A 22,360-nucleotide genomic window follows, 5' to 3' on the forward strand; every position below is an offset into this window, starting at 1 on the left:
TTCGAGAAGACCCTGTTTACTCAATTCCTTGAGGCCTACTTCACTAATATGACCAAGTCTCATGTGCCAAATCTGACCCTTAGTGAGGTTGGCTTCTGTTGCAACACTTGCTTCTTCAGTGACCACTTTGGCTTGCAGCAAGCATAGCCCATTCTCGAGTCTTCCTTTCATTATTATCAATGAACCTTTCAAGACTTTAAGGGCTCCATCTTCAATTTTACAGCAAAAGCCATGGGAATCCAACATTCCCAAAGACACTAGATTTCTTTTCAGTTCTGGTACATGTCTCACATCTGTTAGAACCCTATCTGTGCCATCTGTGAGCTTGAGTTTTATGGATCCGATGCCAGTTACTTTACAAGACTCATTGTTACCGAGCAGTACCTGTCCTCCATCACAAGATTTGTACGTGGTGAACCAATTCTTGTGAGGACACATGTGAAAGGAACAGCCTGAATCCAGTACCCATTCTTGATTAATCCTTTCAGCTGAGACACAGAGAACTTCAGCACTTTCGTACCCCTCAGAGGCTACTTCAGCATCTCCGCGATCACATTTCTTGTCCAGATTATATTGCTTTCGATCTGGGCAATCCCTTTTAAGATGACCTTCTCTCTTGCACACGAAACACTTCCTTTTATCCTTAGATTTCGATCTTGAAGTGTTCTTTAATCTGGAATCCCTCTTCTTAGTTCTTCCTCTAACATTGAGTCCCTCACTTCTTGACTCGTCTACTTCCTCGGATCTTTTCTTTAATTCCTTGGAGAAAAGGGCAGCCTGTACTTCTTCAAGCGTAATCGAATCCCTTCCATACATCAATGTGTCTGATATATTATCAAACTCGCTGGACAGTGATCGGAGGAGGAGGAGTGCCTGATCTTCATCTTCAATTTTGATTTCAATATTTTCAAGATCCAAGATGATCTTATTGAAATCATCCAGATGATCTTCCAAAGATCTTCCTGCCGTCATCTTGAATGTATACAATTTCTGCTTTAGATACAACCTGTTGGCCAATGACTTTGTCATGTACAAGTGCTCAAGCTTCTGCCAAATTTCGGCTGCCGTCTTCTGCTTAGAGACTTCCCGTAGCACTTTGTCTCCTAAAGAAAGAATCAGAGCGCTATGGGCTTTATCAAGAATGCTTTTCTTGTTTTCAGCCGATAGCGTGGATGAAAATTTATTTTCTCCTTCCAGCGCTTCCTCGAGACCTTGTTGAACCAGTAGGGCTCGCATCTTGAGGCGCCATAGACCGAAGTCATTCTTTCCCGTGAATTTCTCAATGTCGTACTTCGCAGATCCCATTCCAAAAAGAAGAACACGCCGTGACTAACCTGGTGCTCTGATACCAATTGTTGTTGTTTGGAGTTCAGGCGTGATTCACTGATGATCACCAAATGAAATTGTCTCCTTCTTGGTGTGTGCCACGTAAAAGAGTAGGAAGAAGAATAAGTATAGAAGAGAAGAGAATTCTTATTTCACTTATTGAAAAGTCAAGAATACAGTGATCGAATCATTCTACAATTATTAAATGGGAAGACTTTTATACACCGAAAGAAATGTATCATAACTGCTTCCTATTTGCAAGATGAAATCTCAGCCACTGATCTAACAATTTCTTTGTCTAGAAGTACGCTACTTGTTTTCAGATCACGGTGGATAATTATTAGCCTGGAATCTTGATGGAGGTAAAGAAATCCTCTCGCTATCCCGAGAATGATGGTAAAACGTTTACTCCATGGCAATAGCTTATTTTTACTCGTAGACTAGCATTCTCTCATCTCCATGAATGCAGCATCCCAAGATCCTTGCAAGGTTACGATGTTGTAGCTTGGCAATCAAAATGACTTCATTCTTAAATTCTCTGAATGTGGATGAACGACCAACACAAAAGAAGCATTGGCAACAGTCTTACCTTGTACACAGGTTCAAATCCTCCTTGTCCTATTTTTTTATGCAAAGAGAAATTGTTTGTGGCGGCAAGAATACATTTAAATGGAAATAGATGTAGTTCTTGGTCTTCTTCTATGCTATCTGCATACCGTGTGCCGTATAAATAACAGGTGACAACAATAATATTTTCTATTTTTTGTCCGCGAAAATAATTATGGGTAAACTTTGCTTACTGGTTTTAGCTTCTCCAGTCTGCGCGAGCCATACGTATGTAAATCACTTCGCCGCCCATGGGAAGATTTCTAGGATCAACGTCAAAGTCAGTTTGCCAGACTAAACATCGGCTGCCATTCCTGTAGACATTTTATGTAGCATAAGCCATACAATCACATTTCTTCAAGCATTCTTCTCCACATTTCTCAACACATTTGATACTTTCCCACACAATTACTGCATTGTCTGGAAACTTTAACTGATCATACTTAACGAACACATCTCCTTCGCTGCAATTCAGCTCATGTTTCCTTCCACAACCACCTGACCAATCAATCAATTGCCAATCTTGAGGTGATCAGGGAGTAAAAACTTCTAGACACCGGCAAAAGGGATCATTTGTACGTACAATTCAGGAGGACCCAAGCTGTGAGTATAATCTCCGTCCGATGGATCCTCACTACTTCTCCACGGTATGAATTTATGTGTAACCCTTTAATTTATCCATCATAATAGTAATTTGATTCGATTCAAACTACACGTTCATGGAAACAAACCCAACGTACAAATATTTTTATGAAATCGATCTTTTAAAAAAAGTATATATAGTTGGCCGAAATACGGCTGCTGGAACAAACCAGCGATTGCCATTGAAATCCCGTTGGGATGGATATTTCTTGATTATCACGAGATTTGGAAATTTATTTTCTTGTCATTTATAGGTGAAGGGGATTTAAAGAGTTGGGGATATGCCTCGCCCCACGCATTATAAATCATAAAATTTTCTAACAAAATAATGTATAAATAACAAGTAGGACGGTGATGTAATATAATATTAGTATAAGTTTACTTGTGAATATATATAATATTTAATTTTCAAATAATTTCTCTAGTTTTATTTTTTTAAATAAATACTTTTAATTGGTTGAGTTAAAATTTGTTGTACATAAAATAATGGAGTCGGTTGAAAATTAATGAAAATTTGAAATTACTAATATATAAATGGAATGAAATCTAAGTGTTAAATAAGAGGTTGAGACAAAATTGAGAAAAAAATTTGATGTGTCGGATATACCAAAATTGGTAAGTCTAAGACATTATGAATCACAAGCAAACTTTTCCACGTAATTACGTGCATATAATTAAATTTTAATATGAATATTTATTTATATATAATCAATTTTTGTGTAAAATATTATGATGTTAAAGTAATTTTAAAACTTAATATTTGATGTTTTATTTTATTGTATTGTATTTTGTTTCATTAAAAAAACAATGATATTGTGGGAAATGGGGGTATTTAAGGGCAAAAAATTTGGTGTGCCTTGAGATACCAACAAATGCTCTTGCATTATATATAATATTAATGGAAGATGTATATGCATGCGTTGTATATGTTATTATATTTACATGTAGATTAAATGATACTAAACAATTAACACGATCTTTTTTTTTAATTCAATAAGGTTGAAGATAAGTTTTGTTTAAAAAGTTTTTTTCAATGTAAGATGTAGAGTGAGTTACATATGTTTTTAGTGAAAAGTATAGGAAAAATAGTTATGAGATTATATATTTTGATGTCCTCACTATGATGACCAAATATATATTAAATAATTTTTAATGAAAAAGTAATTCATACTATGTAGTCATTTTTTAATTAATTAATAATAAGAATAAGAGTTTGACCTCTTCTTTTAGCTTTTTTCTAGCAAATATAATTGGAAAATATGCTATCACCGTTTTCCTTGTTTATTTAAAATACATCAAAATAATGGTAAAAACAGAATCTGGTTGCGTTCATGACTTCTAAAATACGTACCATATATTTGCTATCTCATTAATTGTCCACGTTTCACCACATTCACAAGTTTTTTTTTTAAAAGTATTGAAAGTAAACTCGTTATCTTTCCCGAAACTGAAGTGACACGATCTAATCTCACGAGTTAATTTGGGAAGACGGATCTTTTATTTGAATTACTAATAAAAAAACACGAATAATGATATTTGAGATCGTCACAACAAGACACTTACTCAATTAATTTTACTTTTAAATGAGAAATCAAAATATAAAAAAAAATTGATTTGCTAGGAAAATAGAGATCCATTCCCATGCATTATATTGTTTGTGAATTGTGATAATAAATAAATATCCGCGGCAGTTTGACAAGTAAAGTTCCATGCAACTTCCTGGAATACAGAAACCCCAACGATCATATTTATTAGGCCGCAAATCTGAACTGTACCCTCGCTGTCCTTCTTTGTCGACTCCTTCCACGCAGAAATTTCCCTCTTCCCACTCTATATCTATTAGTACTTTTCATATATGCGTTCCACCTTCGGCCCGCATTCATCGTATTCCAGCAGAAATAATGGGTCAGAGGAATAACATCGATAAACACGTCGTTTTCGAGGATTTCTTTCCGTCGATGGTGGAGAAGCTGGGAGCGGACGGGTTCTTGAATGAGCTCTGCAATGGGTTCCGTCTGCTGATGGACATTGAAAAGGGAGTCATCACATTGGAAAGCTTGAAGAAAAATTCGGCAGCTTTAGGTCTGCAGAATATGAGCGACGATGAATTGAGGAGTATGTTGAAGGAAGGAGATCTGGATGGAGATGGGAGCCTCAATCAGATGGAGTTTTGCGTTTTGATGTTCAGGTTGAGCCCTGATCTCATGGATCAAGCAAGAACATGCAGGATTTGATTTCTTCTCCAGGAATTTCCTAATTTTAATATATATATATATATATATTAATAATAATAACCCACATATTTATCGTTTTACTGTTTTATTCGTCTTTTTATTAAATTTTATTTTTAGTCTACTGTCTTTTAACATATCAATACACTCGATAAAAAAATATTGAAATTATAAAAAATTTTTCACGCATATTCACAACATCAAGATTGTACTTTATTAGTGGCCGGCATATTGACGCGACGAGAGAGGCGAGAAGAGATCATGGACAGACACGAGCTTTTAACTTTGTCCATTTGATTCTATACATATAAGCTATATATGACTCTCGTTGTCTTTTAGGCCATCTCCAAAGGTTGCCATTTTTGGTGCAACATTTCCCTTCGCAGGGGTATGATTTTTTTTAAAAAAAAAGAAATTATTTTTATTTGAATTTATTATAATTATTTGTATTAAAAATTGTAAATACTATTTAAATAATAGTCTAATATTTATTTTATTATTTTAATAATTATATATTTAATCATATAAATTTAAAAATAATAATGGTTTATTTTTAAAATATTTATTTATTTATTTTAATTATTATTAATTGAAGACTAATTTGATTTAATGATTTATAATTAATATAATTTTAATACAAATGCAAAAAATTAATATAACCATAATTAATATAGTTTCCAAGTTGTATTGCCTCCAACCTAACGAGATCAAGAATCAGATTTGTGGAGAAGATCAAATTCAAGAATGTGGAAGCTAGCTAGTTATCATCTCAATTTTATTTGATTTTGCTATATTACCATAATTAATAAATGCGCTGAGTATGTGTGTGAAAAATATAAATTTATTTGATTTTTCTATTATGGAATGCCCTGTATCAGTGGTAACTTTATAAAATATCAATATTTCCCGATGTCACGTCAGCAATTTGACCAAAATATTTGAAATTTAAAGGTTTGTGAACCAAAATCAAACTCTGAAAATTTATTAGACCAAAAGTCAAAATTGAACAAGTCAATAGACCAAAAAAACTATTTTATCTTTAAAAATCTCCTTTAGTTCAAGACGAGTTTGGATACCGAAGTTGTAGCTTAAAAAAAAGCGTAAATAAGTCAAACTTTTTAAAGTGCTTTTATTTTTTATTTCTAAAAAAGAAAAATTGGTTTGGATAAATGCTGAAAAAAATGTCTATGTTTTAGTTTTTAAATAAAAGTAGAAGCAGAAGTCCAAAAACCAGATGTGATCAGTCGAGGGCTTGAGGGAGTTGTGGCTCAAAAGAAACTGACTCAGACCCAATTTTTGAGAGAGACCCAAATAAATATTTAATATTTCGCAATATAAATATTAGACTAGCTAAAAAAAACATAAGTATTAGACCTGAGAATTGAAAAAATTTCGTCTGGCCACTAAAACCCACCGAGAAAATGAAAGAGTAAATAATTAATTTTTTTTCCAAAATTGCTTTAACAACCCTCTCAATCAATTGAAAAGTTTTTCATAAAGAATGGAAACAATTATCCATTCGACTGGCCCCAGTGCTATCACATCATATGTGTTAGGAATGTTTATTTAAAAATACTATATAATATTGTAATAGCAGTTTAACACAGTACGTACTTGCTTAATTATTTTTCAAGCTTCGTATGTAGCAGTTTGTTAAAGTTTCTTGCAACAAGAGGATTGGTTCAACCAATTTAGAGATGAGTATCTGTGATAATTGCAACCACTCTTCCATTTCAGAAGTCACATTATTGAACAAACAAATAATTTTTATATGAATTTTGAACGATTGCATTATTTTTCTTCGAAAAAAATACGGATGTTTATGTTCCCTAGAAATTAATTAGCCACATCCACCAATTCCCATGCGTGTATAATTTTTTATTGAAGATTTTTCAGTGCAAGAAAATCTCGATCGTTGAACAACAAACATATAATATCGAAAATCATGCTTATGATCATTTGTTGACATGTTAATATATGAACTCTTGAATACGTGATTAGGATACTAGCCTAACGATCTTCTCCACTCCTAAATGATGCAATAACACTCGACAAAAGGGTCGATCAATCAATTCATTTTACCGTCGAGGACAATTTAATTAATTTGATGGTAGCGTCTGATATTTTATATATAAGCAATGGACCAAAAATGTGGTATATTAAAGTTTTGCATTTTAATTTTAAAAAAATACTTGAAAAATGACTCCCCCTTGAACTAGAAACACGTCTTTTGCTAGATTTTTCTTAAAAAACAAAAGAAATATGATTTAATTTCAATTTTTTTTTTACCTGATATTAAACCTGTTTTTATATTTTTAAAAAAATAATAATAAAAAAAGCACTAAATAAATCGACTCCTAATCCAAAATTAATTGCCATTACTAAATTATGATTTGGTGATTAATGTTCCTTTTCCACTTCGCATCAACCACCCCGGAAACGATCAGTTGAAAACTTAATACTTATGTTCCATTAAAATTATGTTTATTTTATTTGTCATATTATAATGGTGCATGCATGCCTAATGTTGAGAAATCCCAAGTCTTGCCAGACAAGTTAACTTTATTTTGATTTTAAATAGTTATTACGAGTTAGGCAATGTTAGGTTTGACTTTGTTTTTCATTTGCTAAAACCTACCAGCCATTAATGTCGTATTGCATGTATAATAAAAAAAATAGGAAATTTGTTACTTAATTTAGCCAGTATGCATGAGTGTCGAATCACACACACACACACACGAATTAAATCATGTCAAAAATCATTCATTTATAATATTTCATGTTATAAAGAAATTAAGATGATATATATAGACACTAACCGTCTTACCTAATGAGACTTTTATTTATAGTATTTACTTAATTTAATTGCTGAAATCCCAATTAGTCCCAACATACCAGCTACATATATCTTATAAAACAGAAGTTGCATTTTCGAAAGGAAACCATATATACTCCATCTTTTACCTTAACTTTCTCCACCGAATATTTCATCCTTCTACTCCCACTCTCAATTACAAAGATAAAAAAAAAAGGTAAGAGAAAAATGCCGTTGAAAAGAGAACTTGAGGTGAAGGTAAGCAAAACAGAGGTTGTCGCAGCGGCTCTGCCGATTCAAGAGCATTGGCTGCCACTCTCCAACCTCGACCTGCTGTTGCCGCCGGTGGACGTCGGCATTTTCTTTTGCTACCGAAAAACCAAGGAACTATCTTTTGAAACTATGGTCGGTGCTCTCAAGAAGTCATTAGCCCAGTGTTTGATCGCATACTATGCTTTTTCCGGCCAGCTGGTGACGAATACATCCGGGGAGCCAGAGCTTCTATGTAACAACCGTGGAGTGGATTTCGTGGAAGCTTTTGGGGACGCTGAACTGATGGATCTTGATCTGTACAATCCTGACGAAACTGTTGAAGGGAAGCTGGTGCCGGAGAGAAAGCATGGCGTTCTTGCTGTACAGGTGATTGTCGGATACTCTTTCAGGAGATTATCGATTGTTCGAAAATTGATGTTTTTTGCATGTGGATGTTGAAAATAGCTTAAACCTGGTAGGATTCTACGTAACATTGACTAGCTCTTACATTGGCATTTAGTCAGCAAATGAATTCTGCCTCACTCTTGTGGTCATGATAATTATTTTATTTTATTTTTAAAAAAAGCGATAAATTTTCCTTGCATTACATTTAAATTAATACTACCAAAAGTAGAAGAGTGCATCTTTAATCTATCTGAAATAAAATGTCCGGAAGAATATTATATGCTTTTGATAACAGGCGACTCAACTAAAATGCGGAGGAATGGTCGTTTCATGCACATTCGCCCACCAGGTGGCAGACGCCTACTCCGCCAACATGTTTGTCGTTTCATGGGCGGAGATAACACAGTCGAGGCCAATCTCGCAGCCCCCATCCTTCCGCCGCTCACTCCTTCTACCCCGGCGCCCAACTGCCTACCACCTCTCAGTTGACAGCATGTACGCAACAATTTCAGCTTTTGCATCGCCGGAGGATCAGGAACCGGCTGCAGAGGATGACAAGCGAACAGCTTTGAGCCGAATCTATTACGTCAAAGCTGATCAAATTGACAAGATTCAAGCATTGGCAAATGACGAAAAATGTTTTGGAAAAAGGAACAGGAGGACTAAGCTGGAGGGATTCAGCGCCTTTCTCTGGAAAATGATTGTTTCCGGTAAAGTTTCTGCCGGTGATGGTTACTGCAAGCTGGGAATTGTGGTGGACGGGAGGAAACGATTGATCGACGGTGAAGAAAGTCAAGAAAAATTGATCGCTTCGTATTTTGGCAACGTTTTATCCATCCCATACGGGGAGAAGAAAATTAAAGAGTTGAAGGAAAAATCATTGAGCTGGGTGGCAGATGAAGTGCACAGCTTTCTGAAAAGTGCTCTGAGTAAAGAACATTTCTTGGGGCTGATAGATTGGGTGGAGGAACGCCGCCCCCACCCAGCATTGTCCAGGATATACGCTGCTAGGGCCACAGAGGAAGAGCCGGCTGTTGTGGTTTCATCGGGGCTGCATTTTCCGGTTAGAAAGATAGACTTTGGGTGGGGAACACCCTTGTTTGGTTCGTACCATTTTCCTTGGGGAGGGAAATCAGGATATGTCATGCCGATGCCGAGTCCAAAAGGGAATGGGGACTGGATTATTTACATGCACCTGTTGGAAGAGCAGTTGAAGATGATAGAAACTAATGCAGCTCATGTATTTATCCCACTCAGTTCTGACTACATTTACTCGTGCACCTGATCTTGGCTCTTTACTTCGAATCTAACTAGTTCATATATGTGTATGTGTGTATTGACTGGTATAAGTTTCTTGACGTTGATGATATGCATGTGCCAAACTCTTTATCAGTTAACGTTGGATTTGCACATTTAATTTTTATTATCCAATGATAAATAACGTCACTTTTACTCTCCAATACTCTCCAAAACTTGGGAATAACTACCATATATGTGGTCTTACACAAAAAACAAATCACTTTTACAATTAAATTATGACAAAAATTTTCACATTGCATTCACCATGTTATGATGGTCTGTCATCTACCATCAACCATGGTAAGAGTAACATTATTCAAGGAGCAACTACTCCTTTGGCTTTGTTGAGAAGAACTAGTACCCGCATAAGAAGGCTTCCACTTAATCGCAAATGCGGTTTGCTTTGGCTCAGGAAGCTTTACAATTTCACTGCTAAGAAATGAGAGTACAGATGAAACAGATGGCCTATCTTTAGGAAGCTCTTGGACACACAACAATCCAATATGAACACATCTCATGACCTCAGACTGGTAGCTTGGATTTGATATTCTTGGATCTATAAGAGTCACTGCATTATCTTCATTCCAATGTTTCCAAACCTGGAAATTTGATAATTAGAATTATCATTTGGAGCGCCATATCAAGCAAATTAATAGAATAGGAGAATTTTAAGAAGGCATACATGTCCCAAAAGGTTCGAAGAGCCTTCGTTATGGTAGAAACTTGAGTTCCTCCTCCCAGTAGCAATCTCTAGTATCAGAACTCCTAAGCTGAAAACATCAGATTTTTCAGAAAATCTTCCCTCCAATGCGTACTCGGGAGCCATATAGCCACTGCAAGAAAATGACGTCGGTTGGACATTTTTTGTTATTTGTAGCATTGGATGACTACTTAAGAGAAAATTACATGATGCTTATTCTTCAATTGTGGAGGGGTCGAATAAATATGTACTCACTAAGTTCCCACAACTCTTATGGTGCTGACATGATCTTGTGCAGTGCCGAATATTCTGGCCATACCGAAGTCTGAAATCTTTGGATTCCAATCATGGTCAAGCAATATGTTACTTGGCTTGAGGTCTCTATGGATTATTTTCAATCTAGAATCCCTGTGAAGATAAAGGAGACCTCGACCAATACCTTCAATTATGTTGAAACGTTTTCTCCAATCTAGGATATCAAGTGATGCATCTATACAAATAATATTCACAGAGAGAATAATTATTTCAATTTCAAAACATCCCTTCGAACTAAAATCTCAACTTCCACAAATCCAGTTCTCATTATCAGATCACAATGTGAAAGACAATAATTCTACCAGAAAACAAGGTAGAAATTCAACTGACCAAATAGGAAAAAGTCCAAGCTTTTGTTAGGCATGTATTCATATACAAGCATGGTTTCTTTATTCTCCACACAGCATCCCAGAAGTCGAACAAGATTCCTATGTTGAAGTCTAGAAATCAAGACCACTTCATTCATAAATTCTTGCATTCCCTGTCCAGATGTTTTTGAAAGTCTCTTAACTGCAATTTCTCGTCCATCATTCAAATTTCCCTAGAGTTGCAACAAGTTTCAGAATGCGATATTCAACAAATTTGATAAATGACATGGATAAGCCCACAATGTTACCTTGTAAACAGGGCCAAAACCACCCTTCCCAAGCTTGTTAGCCTCTGAGAAATTGTCGGTGGCAATTACAAGCACCTCAAACTTAATCAATGGTAACTCTTCAAGATTAACTTTATCCATTGTATCTTTAATAGAAGACTGAATTGTATTCGATGTGCTTGATTCCTCAAGTTCAAGTTTTGTTTTCTTGCCTATTTCACAAGGAAAATATCAAGTGAAAGCGGAATATAATGCCTAATTCAAGGGTTAGTAGTCCTAAAATTACCTTTTTTCTTAGCCATCCATTTCCAAGAAAAGTATGCGCAAATGGCCATGATTATCGAGCCAACCACAACGAAAACTATTATGATTTTGAAATTTTTTTTATTGTTCTTCTGATCTGCAGCACAAAATCCATAAAATCACAAACACGATAGGCCAACAAATGAATAAGGGGCCAACTTTAACAAAGTACAGATAAGGGCTTCATCTAGAAATACGCATTCCCGTTGAGAAGAACCAACTTATTTTGAGACAGAAACCAGGGGGCAAGAACAAGACGCATAATAGGACATATAGAAGCGTCAATAAAACACTTTCATATTAGCAGATAAAATACACGCGAGATACAAAAAGGACATTATCAAAGAAACCCAGAAATGTTTACCTAGTTCTGAAATTGCCAGGCGGATATAAAGATCCGAACCCGAGGAGGATTTCTGGATATCCATCAAGGTTCCTCTCCAGAACATACAGCCAATACCAGCATCAAACCCATAGGCTATACAAGAACAATTGCTCAAGCATCGACTTCCACACTCATTTTCTGGGCCAACCCATCGGTCTGAATATCCCGGAATTTTCAGCCTTTGAAGCTTCAAAAACCCATCTTCTCTCATCCCATTACTTGTGCCATTGTTCTCTTCACATTTCAGATGGATCCGTCTCATGCACCCATTTGTCCAATTCCCAGCATCCCATTCTTCGGTATTACTCGGCACAAAACCTTGCAAGCAACTGCAGATAGGCAAGCTTTGTGAATTACAGAACCCAAACGATCCACAACTGCCAAAAGTTGAGCAACTAGCGGTGGATGAATTGCTTCGTTGCCCAGCGCAAAATCTTGGAAAGATGGAACAAAGAACTGTAGCCGTACATAATAGAATAAAAGGTTTAAAACTTTTTGCCCAGATCATAATTCGATTGTCTGTTTCCTCAATCAATCATTTGTCAGTTGCTTAGAAAATCGCCGTTCATTAGCCGTAGTTGGATTGAATTTCATGTTCATTTGCAGCAATTTTCTCAGCCGAAATAGTTGGAAACCCGAAGGAATTTTTTTAAAAAAACAAAACAAAACAAAAGTAGTTGTAAAATGGTAATGAGAACAAACTATGATGCAAAAAAGTAACAAGTTTGAGCCACCAGCCAGCAGGTTGGACTCTCATAATTTTCAAGAGAAAACGATCGGCCACTTGAGTTTATGGGAAATTCTAGATTCCACCCTTTTAGTTTTGAAAAGTAACACTAATTGCCCCATAAGTTTAATTGAATTATGTTATATTATATTATATTAATTTTGGACGAATTATTTATTTATTTTCCATTAAACTCGTAATTCTATTCATTTTATTCAGATGAAGTAAATAACATTTCGAAAAAAAAAACACCATTAATCATACATCTTACCAAACACGTGTATTAAAAAAAGTTTCGTAACCAACGGTAAATAAAAGCTCATATTTTGATTAAGCTGTTGAATTATAGATATACAAACTATTGAAAATAGTAAATTTTGTTGGAAAATCGATCAAAACGTTTAACATTTCAGTGTCCTTCAGTATGATCTGGATATTTCAAATATGATTTTAATTGTATTGTGTGATTAAACTCAAATAATACTTTTTAAAAGTGGTTGAAATTCAACCCCATTGTTTATAGTCAATTTCTGTCTTTTTCTAATTTTTCTTGATTGTTTTTTTGGTGAGGTAGGCTCTGTAAGCAGACAGGGACTTGGAGAAGTCTTGTTAAAAATAAAAAAATAATATTTTTTTTTATAAATGAATAAATAAAATTTATGTCTAACAAAATTTGACTTTTGAAATCGTTTCATATGAATTTTTATGCTAATATATCATGTTAAAATCAATATGATTTTGATCCAAAAAAACAAATAATAAAAATAAGCATGATTTCATGTTTCATTTAACAAATTAGTAGAATAGAGGTCTAGATTTTGTGAAATTTCAGAAAACATAAACTCATTTATATATTAATAATTTGCATCAATACATTTTGGCAAACACATCACACTATTTATTTTGAAAAGCGTAGGATACAATAACCATGTAAAAGACTAGTCAAAACATTTTCACGTTATTCATCTACCGTCCAGCACTGTGAGTGTGACCTCGTTGCCCGAGTATCCCGTTTGAATCGTCGCTTGAGTTGTACCGACATGGAAACGGTTCCATTTCTCTGCAAAAACTGGCTGCTCCGGCGCCGGCAGGTCCACGATTTCCCGGCTGAGCATTGCCAGAACAGTTTGAATTGTAGGCCTGTCTGTAGGAAATTCTTGAACACACAACAGGGCGATGTGAACGGATCTAACGATATCTCCCTGGAAATTTGAACTCACTATAGTTTGTTCCGCAAATGCCAGACCATTATCTTCACTCCACAATTTCCAGGCCTGAAATTTTATGATGGACAAATTAAAATGCGATCGATCCTGTTTTTACACGTATTTCTTGATAAATTGAGAAATGGCTTACGCATCCCAAAAGGCTCAAAGACCATTCTTCATTGTAATAGTGTGTGTTCTTTTTTCCGCTTATAATCTCTAACATCAGCACACCAAAGCTGTAGACATCAGATTTCTCTGAAAATCTGCCTTCCATTGCATACTCAGGTGCCATGTATCCACTGCAAAATCATTATAATATATATATCATATTGCATCGCGTAAAGACATTATATACGTGAATAGAAACGAGTTGATTGGAAAAATCACTCACTATGTCCCTACAACTCTTGCTGTGTTGGCTTGATCTTGGTTGCCTCCGAAAATTCTTGCCATGCCAAAGTCTGAAATTTTCGGATTCCAATCCTCATCAAGCAACACGTTACTGGGCTTAAGATCTCGGTGGATAATCCTGAGTCTAGAGTCCCTGTGAAGATACAGGATACCTCGACCAATACCTTCGATGATATCAAAACGCTTCTTCCAATTTAGAATCTGTTGCGATGGATGCTTAGGATCTATACAAAAAACATGACATAAAAATCAACTTCATGCTAAAATGAAAATTCTGCTGCAAATGAAGAAAATAAAAAACAGCTTGCTTTTGAACTTGAAACTGACCGAAAAGACACACATCCAAGCTTTTATTAGGCATGTATTCGTATATCAACATATTCTCTTTTCTCTCCACACAACATCCAACCAACCTCACAAGATTTCTATGTTGTAGTTTAGAAATCACGACTACTTCATTCATGAATTCTTCCATTCCCTGTCCTGAGGCTGCTGAAAGCCTCTTAACTGCTATTTCTTTCCCATTTTCCAGTTTTCCCTGAGAAAAGATCACAATTTCAGCACTAGTAACTTTATGTAATTCAAGCAAGCAACAACGGTAGCGCGAAGTAAGAAAGCTTCTACCTTGTAAACGGTACCAAAACCGCCCTTCCCTAGCTCATTGTCATCATGGAATTGATCTGTTGCGTTGGCCAGTGTCTCAAATGTGAAAAGTGGCAGCTCTTCGATATTGACTTTTTCTGATTCATCTTTGAGCACGATTGATGCAGGATCTGATGGAAATGCTTGCACCGCCTCAAATATCTTTGGGTCTTTCTTCTTCTCTCCTGATGATGTTTACGCACAAGCGCATTATGCAAGTGACGCAAAAATATCAATACAGGTGTATACTTGTTTCTTTGTTACCTTTTTTCTTGAATATACAGAACCAAGCGATGAAAATCATAATGGATATGGTTACTACTGCCACAACTATCGGAATTATTATCAACAGATTATTCTTTTTCTTGTGATCTGCAGGAAATAAGGAAAAACTGCTCAATCAAGTGAAACTAACAATTCGAAACATGCTGGTAACAACTTTATGTGAAAAATGAAAGGCAAATTGGTTCCGAGCATACCTAATTCTGATTTCGCTAGACGAATGTAAAGATCAACACCAACACCAGCAAACTCCTGAATATCGACCAAATTCTCACTCCAAAACATGCAACCGATAGTCGGACTCGGATCGTGCGCATATGCGATGCATGAACACTCACTCAAGCATCTAACCCGACATTCATCCACCTGTCTCGATGAAAATTTTACAGCAAAATCAGGTACCTTCATAAACTGAAGCATCAAAAACCCGTCTGCATTTCCTCCCTTGACACTGGAATTATTGCTTTGATCACACTGTAATTGACTGATTCTTACACACCCATTCGTCCAATTCCCTCTCGCCCATTCGTCCTTGTTCTTGGGCTCAAACCCTCTCAAACAAGAACAGATCGGAGATTTTTTAACGTTGCAGCTACCAAAAGGACCACATGTTCCATAAACATCACATACCTGTTGTGGAGCCAACCACGTTATATCCCAGCTCTTCTTCTGATCATCCCACAGTCTCTGCACCAAACTCCCAGAAGAATTCAGGTCGATTTTCATCAATATATTTGCCTGAAGAGGCGCCGTGAAGTAGACGAGCCCTGAATGATCATCCACCACACTGAATCCGTCGAGGTACGGAGAATACATATCCTGCACTCCTATAAGAATTTGCCCGTTCCAGGGGCCACTCCTCCAGTGGGGACGGCCGTTATTCCAGGTGAAAATCTGTGGGATGTTTAAAGCTTCCAGCCCCGCAGTGAAGTTCCCCACTTGAGGGTCGGACCCACTTTTCCAGGACGACACGACCACCTTATTTCCAGTAATCGTGTTGTCAGTTATCTTCAACGTCGGCAGGAAAACGTCTGAAGGATGCGAAAAAGATTCCCATATTATGTTTCCAGTAAGAATTTCTTTTAGAACAAGATTCCCAGTGTCCTGAATTTGAGCACTGGTATTCATAGGAGTTGTGACATTGGTTGACCAGATTGTCTCATTGGCGCCATTGGTGAGTAGCAGATTCCCGTCTTTAGCAATGGATACAGACCCGGAAGAATCTTTGAGAGGATTATCTCTGTTGGCGATCCATATCGTGGTTTCTTCAGAAACAGTGTAGAAAACTGCCAGGTATCGATTCTTGGAGTTGGGAGGGGTGGTAAAGAATCCCAATTTGAAGACCTTGCCAGCAGATACAATGGTACCAGGATCTTTGATGGAAACACCAGCTGGTATTGTATCTGTTTCCAAGCAAAATCCTTGAAAAGGAAGGCATAGAATCAAGAAAACACACGGAAGCAGTAGATTCAAAGTTGTGGTGGTGTTCATCATGGTAATTTAAACTGATAGTTTCTTGATGGATTGGCCCGTGAGTTATATATATTATTATTATAATTATTTTTAAATTTAAATTTAAATTTATGTCGGAGGAAGCTTGTGGGAAACCAGAATTGAAGGCAAGTGGGAAAAGATGATAAGTCAACCGAAGTCGTCGGCAACTGATGATTACATACGTACAAAATGGGTCATTTGAAGTCGAAGATGGTCCACATTCGCTGGATTTTCAAATTACATATGGTGTCAAGTGGACTCAAAATTATCAAAATAAATTTAAAATATTACATATTTATCAGATTTTCTTTACAAGAGATATAATAAATAATAATAATAATAATAATAATAATAATAATAATAATAACTGTTTCGTTAAATGGCTTGTAATAAATACATAAATGTATTATTGTTTTTATTGGGGTTAGGTGTGGAAGGTTGAAATTTTAGTGTCTTTTTTTTATATTTTTATTTATATTATAGTGGATTGAGTTCATAGTAAATTTAAATTAAATTGCACTCGCACCCTTTCGATTCGTAGAAATTATTTTTAGCATCAAAATGATTTATTATTTTCTCTTCCAATCCCTTTGATCACACCCTATTCCTGATCCCCAAAATTGTTTTTCGTTTTTTTTTTAATTATTAGACCTAATTTAACATTTTTATTCACGAAGGAATTCATATTTGACTTCTGAGATTAAATAAATCAATTTTAAATTACATTTTTTTTTCAAATGCAAAGTTTTTTGAAAGAATATTGATGAAATTAACTAAAATCTTCGATTTATTACTCTATTTTGATTCAATATTAATTTCAGTATAATTGAATTTTTTTACATCAAATGTATAACTAATCTCCAACTCATTAACTCTAAAAAGAATATTCTGCTTTATAGTTAAATTATATCATAATTGACTTAACTGTAATTATAAATTTAATAAAATACATAATATTAAATTTAAACTGAATATTAATAATTAAACAATTAAAGTATTCAAATTTCTTATTTATAAAACCCTAATACTAATAATAATAATTTATATTTAATCTACTATACCTATATTTTAATTTACTTGCTTATAAACTTACATGATATTATTAAATTTTTTTTTAAAAAAAAAAATGTTGTAGCAATCAAGACTCGAATCTAGGGTAAATAATAACAGTTGAGTGGACTTGAACTTGACTTGAACTTTATAACTTAGGATTTTCACTCTTAAATTTTAATTTGGGAAAAAATATTTAATAAAAAAAAAATTTATGGATTTATTAAACAATAAGTTTAAAAAATATATTTGTACCTAAAAATTAAGATAATAGACTATGAAACTTCCCAGAAAATCAAAATTCTTTTGTCAATAGAAGAAGAGCATCACCCTTATACAAAGACATAACTCGAAGAAGACAGAGGAGGGTGACTCGGCTGGTCCACTCTCAGTCTCTTTTATATTTCTTTTGACTTATCATGGACAAATATTAATTGGTTGGATGTCTTAGTCTCAATTATCGATTTAATTAAAGAAAGTTTTTAGGCAAGAAACAAGTGAGAAGGCTCCAAGCATAATGAAAGTTGTTGGGAGCTTGACCTGAATTCGATACACAAGTGAGAAGGCTCCATAGTGGTGTATTGATGAAACCTAGCTTCTATAAATATCACTTTAATCATCTCTGATTTTCTCTATTCAATAATTTCTTCTATAAAAATTATTTAATATTTATCATATTTGTAAATATTTTCATATTTAATATTACGCTCACGACACGTATGCATTAACGACTAGTATGTATATGTGTATACGAATTAAGTTTGCGACATGTATTAGCTTCAAGGAGGTGCAAAATGGAAGTACTTATCATAGTAAATAGTGCCCACTAAATATGTATGTGCTCAATTCTTGACTATTTTTACTCTGACTTTGGAAAATGCGGATGCATCTAGTCGGGCAGACTAGGTACATCACTATTGTATGGTTGAAAGAAGAAACCCAGTTCAAAATTAAAGGATTAATCTATGAATCATGTGACCTTTGTTCATAACTTTGATGTGATCTATTGATCCAGTTGGTCCCAAATTTTACGAGATTTTGTCACTATTCACAAGTGAATGTGTCATGTTGCATTAATGCTTGATCTATGGCAACTTGTGAATATGTCATGTTGCGTTAATGCTTGATCTTTGGCAACGAACATGTTCTTTTCTAGCCAAGTGATTACCCAATACAAGAATATATATATATGATTCATGAAACTTAACGGGCTTTGCCATTAAAAAAAGGATTAATTTGGGCTTTGGAGAGTCAAATGGCCTTATTGTATTTTATAGGCAAATGGGTGGACTCATAATAAGTACTTAATTACGCTTTCAAGAATTTAAGATTGAAATCAAAAACCATGATTAATGTTCAAACCAATAAGCTAAGGGAAAGAATTTTCCTTTCTTACTAATTTTCTCAATTTTGGATTTGGTTAATTGATTTTTCAAATTTTATTTTTGGTACACTGATTTCTTCCGACTTTTTTGGTCCAATAATTGATGTAGTAATTGATATTTCATCAATTTTTGAAGAAAATGTCAGCGTCTTTTTTGGTCATATCAACAATTTGACTAAAATAACATAAAATAAAAAATAAGTGTTACAAAACAATGGATACTTAATGTATCAAAACACAAAAAAGAACAAATTAGTAGGGAATTTCGCCACAAATTATTAGTAGTAGAGATTAGTAGAAAATTTTGAGTTGGAGAGTAATTAGAGTGAGACAAACAAATTCTTTTTTATGAATAATATTAAAAGCAGGGTTGCACCCATGTGCATGTTTCAAAGAGACACATTTCACGTACTCCAATTTTATGAACCTCAACAAATACAAATACAAACCTACGCTAATTTTCAATCCTCGTCCTAGGTTATAACATCAATAAAAATTTCAGAATTTCAGACTCATCACAACACTCGCGTTGCTTTCTTCACCTTCCGGCCTTTTCCTGATATCTCCACCATTTTCCCCGCCGCTGTCAGCCTTCCAGCTGCCGCTCTCTGACTTACCATCTTCTATGCTCTCGGATTGGTCTCCGGCACCACCTTGGACGTCTGAATCTGGGGAGTTGTTTCCTGGAGGCTTGTTGTAGAGGTGTAACTGGTGGTGATGGTGGATCTGGTGGTTAGACGGCTGAGGGGGTGCTGCTATTGCGGGGTAGATTTCATGCGCCACTAGTGGTGCGGCGGAACAGAAAACAGGAGATACGTGATGAGCAGTGTTCGTGTGTGTCCCATACAAGGCGGTGGCTTGTGGGGCCCCGTGTGCTGCTGCCGCTGCTGCGTATTCCGGTGGGACCCATATGCCACCTAGGACCACCACTTGCGGTGTCGCCGGGGTGGATTGCGAGTTAGGACTCGGTCTTCTTGTGTGGAGTCTATATTTCTGATTTCAAATAGATCGATAAGGATAAGCAGAGACCATAAAGGTTAAATATATTATATATGTTACTTTCCATGGCATAATCAAGTGACATTCCTTCTTGGGTGATTGAGAAATTCGTAAATGAGGTTTTTTCATGTTTTTGTGTGCGTGAGTGATAGAGAGAGATTAAGGAGACAAAGATTTGCCTGCAAATGACTTTTAACTTCATCATTGGTCAAACCATCAACCTTCATCAGTTCTCTTATTTGTTTAGGAGTAGCCACTGTGACAACAGAGAAGATAATAAATTAGAAAGGTGAATAATGACAATATATATAAGAGATTTAAAGCTGACGCATGCAAATGCGGTGTAATGATGGCTGTATAATGTTTGACAGTGAAATTATGCTCAACATATTTTAAGCCATACGCACGTTTCATCTTCGTTGTTATTCATCTGAAATTTTGAGTAAGTTTCATTTGAAGTAGATGAAAGCATGAAAAACAATTGAAAAGTACATTGTGAACCACCCAACATCTGAAGTGCATTGACAAAACGCCTGTGCAAGTCTGGTGACCAGCATCTCCTAGCCTTTCTCTGAGCTTGGCTCGTTGAATTTGCTGCCTCATGAACTTGATCTTTCTCCGCACCTGAAATATTATTTACGTTCTCTCTCCTGGAATTTGGTTCTGATGAATTCTTTGTAGCATCTAACTCCATCTCTTCTTTCTGTGATACGGAGGAAGCAAGGGCTAATTCTGGAAATGGCGTGAAGTTTCTATCTTTGGATGAAAATGGAACAAAAGCTCCTCCATTAATGACCCTTTGCTTCCCATTCAAAGATATCTTCATATGATCATTATTTTCTTTGGGAGACGGAGTCCTGGTTTCACTTTCTTGATTCCAAAGCTGTGCAGATGTCATCCAGTTTGCCTTATCCGCGGAATTATTATCCTGATCAGTTGTAATTTCCGAGCTTGTATTCTTCAGTGGAATGAATTCTTCCAACACCGGTCTTCCCCCTTCATTCATTGATCTCTGCAACTGTAACTGTTGCCTCGACACCTCCATAGCTGAATCATTATATATAAACCCATTTTACTCCAAAACAAATCAAATATAGAACTTGAATTATATTAAAAACACAGATTCGTGATTTTAAAAAAACCATATACCATTGTTGAGTAGTTGCATGCAAAGAGGAAGCTCCCGCTTGAAAGCATCGATCTTGAGCCTTTCTTCTTCTAGACGAGCCAAAAACTCTTCGAGTTTTTGGGTTGGCTGCATGTAGGGTTTGTAGTCAAAGCTTAGTTCTGAAGATGATGTCATCATTTCTGGTGCTGCATGTAACATGAAAATCTTTGGCTTGTGAAAATTCAACAGAAACGAATATGGGAATATGGGAAAGGAAGTGAATTGGAGAAAGAAGGATATCAGAGCAAATGGGAATGGTGCTTTTAAAAATATAGGGTTTGAGTTGGAGGGAGAATAAAGCAGAGTTTTGGAAACAACAGAATGAAATTAGAAAAAAGAGAAAAAAAAAAGCATAAAAGAGAAAACCTGTTGCAAAGAGCAAAGGCAAAAGACTAAGAGAATCTCAGGGGTCCGGAAGAGAACCTTAACTCTCTTGTTTCATTGCTTTAGCACCTCAATTCTAAACTCTTAGACTTCCTTTTTTTCTTGGCCTTCTTCTTTCCCAATTTTTTGACTATTTACATTTCACTGCTACTTTATTGATTAAGCCTTTTGATATAATATGGTAGTTGTGTCGATCTCATTATTTTTGCGAAATATTTTTTTGTACGTAAAGGAATAAATAAGAGAAAATTAATAATATCATTAAGGAATACTAAACTTTTTTAAAAAAGTTACTTAGAAATACTCAAATTCATTAGGTAGGGGTTCATATGCATGGAGCATATGCGCGTACATTCTTTAATTGATTAGAAATGGTTCAAACTTTGTCACAGCACAGCGGGATTTCAGACAAACGGAATGGGATACGGGAGGAAATTCAAATCTTAAATTTGGTTCTTTTATTTTATTTTTTATTTTTTTGAAAAAAAAGTATATATTTCATTAATATGTATAATTATTTCACCGACCGTGAAAAATAAACAAATCCGATAAATGCCATAAATGAGCGAGGAGATATTCAAGATGGAGTTAGGCATCAATCCAAACCTTCTTTTTAAATTATGCAACTTTAAAAAGTTGCATAATTCCTCTACACTAAAGTGGATTAAGAGAGAAAAAGGGAATATTTGTTCAAGTGCGAAAGAATAAAATATAAAAAGGGAATATCTTAGCGCAAA

The 22,360-nt window shown here is 35.3% G+C and overlaps 5 protein-coding genes and 1 long non-coding RNA gene across 7 annotated transcripts in view; 3 read left to right on the plus strand and 3 right to left on the minus strand.

Annotated features, from left to right (window-relative positions):
• The window catches only part of LOC140988154 (uncharacterized), a 6,301-nt gene extending 3,709 nt beyond the window's left edge, over positions 1-2,592 (plus strand). Inside the window, exon 3 of one of the 2 annotated variants that reach the window (XR_012177303.1) lies at positions 1,629-2,592. This is a non-coding gene — a long non-coding RNA (uncharacterized lncRNA). The remainder of the gene's footprint in view (positions 1-1,628) is intronic. The other variant, XR_012177304.1, reaches the window with a different exon arrangement.
• Positions 2,593-4,475: 1,883 nt separating this feature from the next.
• LOC140988515 (calcium-binding protein KRP1-like) lies at positions 4,476-4,808 on the plus strand. Its single transcript, XM_073457516.1, has one exon. The coding sequence runs from the start codon at positions 4,476-4,478 to the stop codon at positions 4,806-4,808; it is 333 nt and encodes a 110-aa protein (XP_073313617.1).
• Positions 4,809-7,764: 2,956 nt separating this feature from the next.
• LOC140987743 (coniferyl alcohol acyltransferase-like) lies at positions 7,765-9,666 on the plus strand. The gene is made up of 2 exons (XM_073456391.1): positions 7,765-8,259; positions 8,573-9,666. Exons 1-2 carry the CDS (start codon positions 7,849-7,851, stop codon positions 9,560-9,562), a joined length of 1,401 nt encoding a protein of 466 aa, XP_073312492.1. The 5' UTR covers positions 7,765-7,848; the 3' UTR covers positions 9,563-9,666.
• A 71-nt stretch (positions 9,667-9,737) lies between these two features.
• On the minus strand, positions 9,738-12,567 carry LOC140987742 (G-type lectin S-receptor-like serine/threonine-protein kinase At1g11330). Its single transcript, XM_073456390.1, has 7 exons — positions 11,854-12,567; positions 11,473-11,586; positions 11,208-11,398; positions 10,922-11,132; positions 10,532-10,766; positions 10,259-10,409; positions 9,738-10,175 (listed from the first exon to the last, which is right to left on the minus strand). The coding sequence occupies exons 1-7, from the start codon at positions 12,380-12,382 to the stop codon at positions 9,858-9,860; spliced, it is 1,749 nt and encodes a 582-aa protein (XP_073312491.1). The 5' UTR covers positions 12,383-12,567; the 3' UTR covers positions 9,738-9,857.
• An 866-nt stretch (positions 12,568-13,433) lies between these two features.
• LOC140987740 (G-type lectin S-receptor-like serine/threonine-protein kinase At1g11300) lies at positions 13,434-16,692 on the minus strand. The gene is made up of 7 exons (XM_073456389.1): positions 15,342-16,692; positions 15,127-15,234; positions 14,845-15,047; positions 14,548-14,758; positions 14,201-14,444; positions 13,958-14,108; positions 13,434-13,875 (listed from the first exon to the last, which is right to left on the minus strand). Exons 1-7 carry the CDS (start codon positions 16,636-16,638, stop codon positions 13,564-13,566), a joined length of 2,526 nt encoding a protein of 841 aa, XP_073312490.1. The 5' UTR covers positions 16,639-16,692; the 3' UTR covers positions 13,434-13,563.
• Positions 16,693-19,481: 2,789 nt separating this feature from the next.
• Positions 19,482-21,536, minus strand: LOC140988118 (transcription factor NIGTH1-like). The gene is made up of 4 exons (XM_073457062.1): positions 21,221-21,536; positions 20,564-21,118; positions 20,251-20,327; positions 19,482-20,065 (listed from the first exon to the last, which is right to left on the minus strand). Exons 1-4 carry the CDS (start codon positions 21,396-21,398, stop codon positions 19,571-19,573), a joined length of 1,305 nt encoding a protein of 434 aa, XP_073313163.1. The 5' UTR covers positions 21,399-21,536; the 3' UTR covers positions 19,482-19,570.
• Between the last annotated feature and the right edge of the window lie 824 nt (positions 21,537-22,360).

This window comes from Primulina huaijiensis, chromosome 11 (genome assembly GCF_012295235.1).
Source record: "Primulina huaijiensis isolate GDHJ02 chromosome 11, ASM1229523v2, whole genome shotgun sequence".
NCBI lineage: Eukaryota > Viridiplantae > Streptophyta > Magnoliopsida > Lamiales > Gesneriaceae > Primulina > Primulina huaijiensis.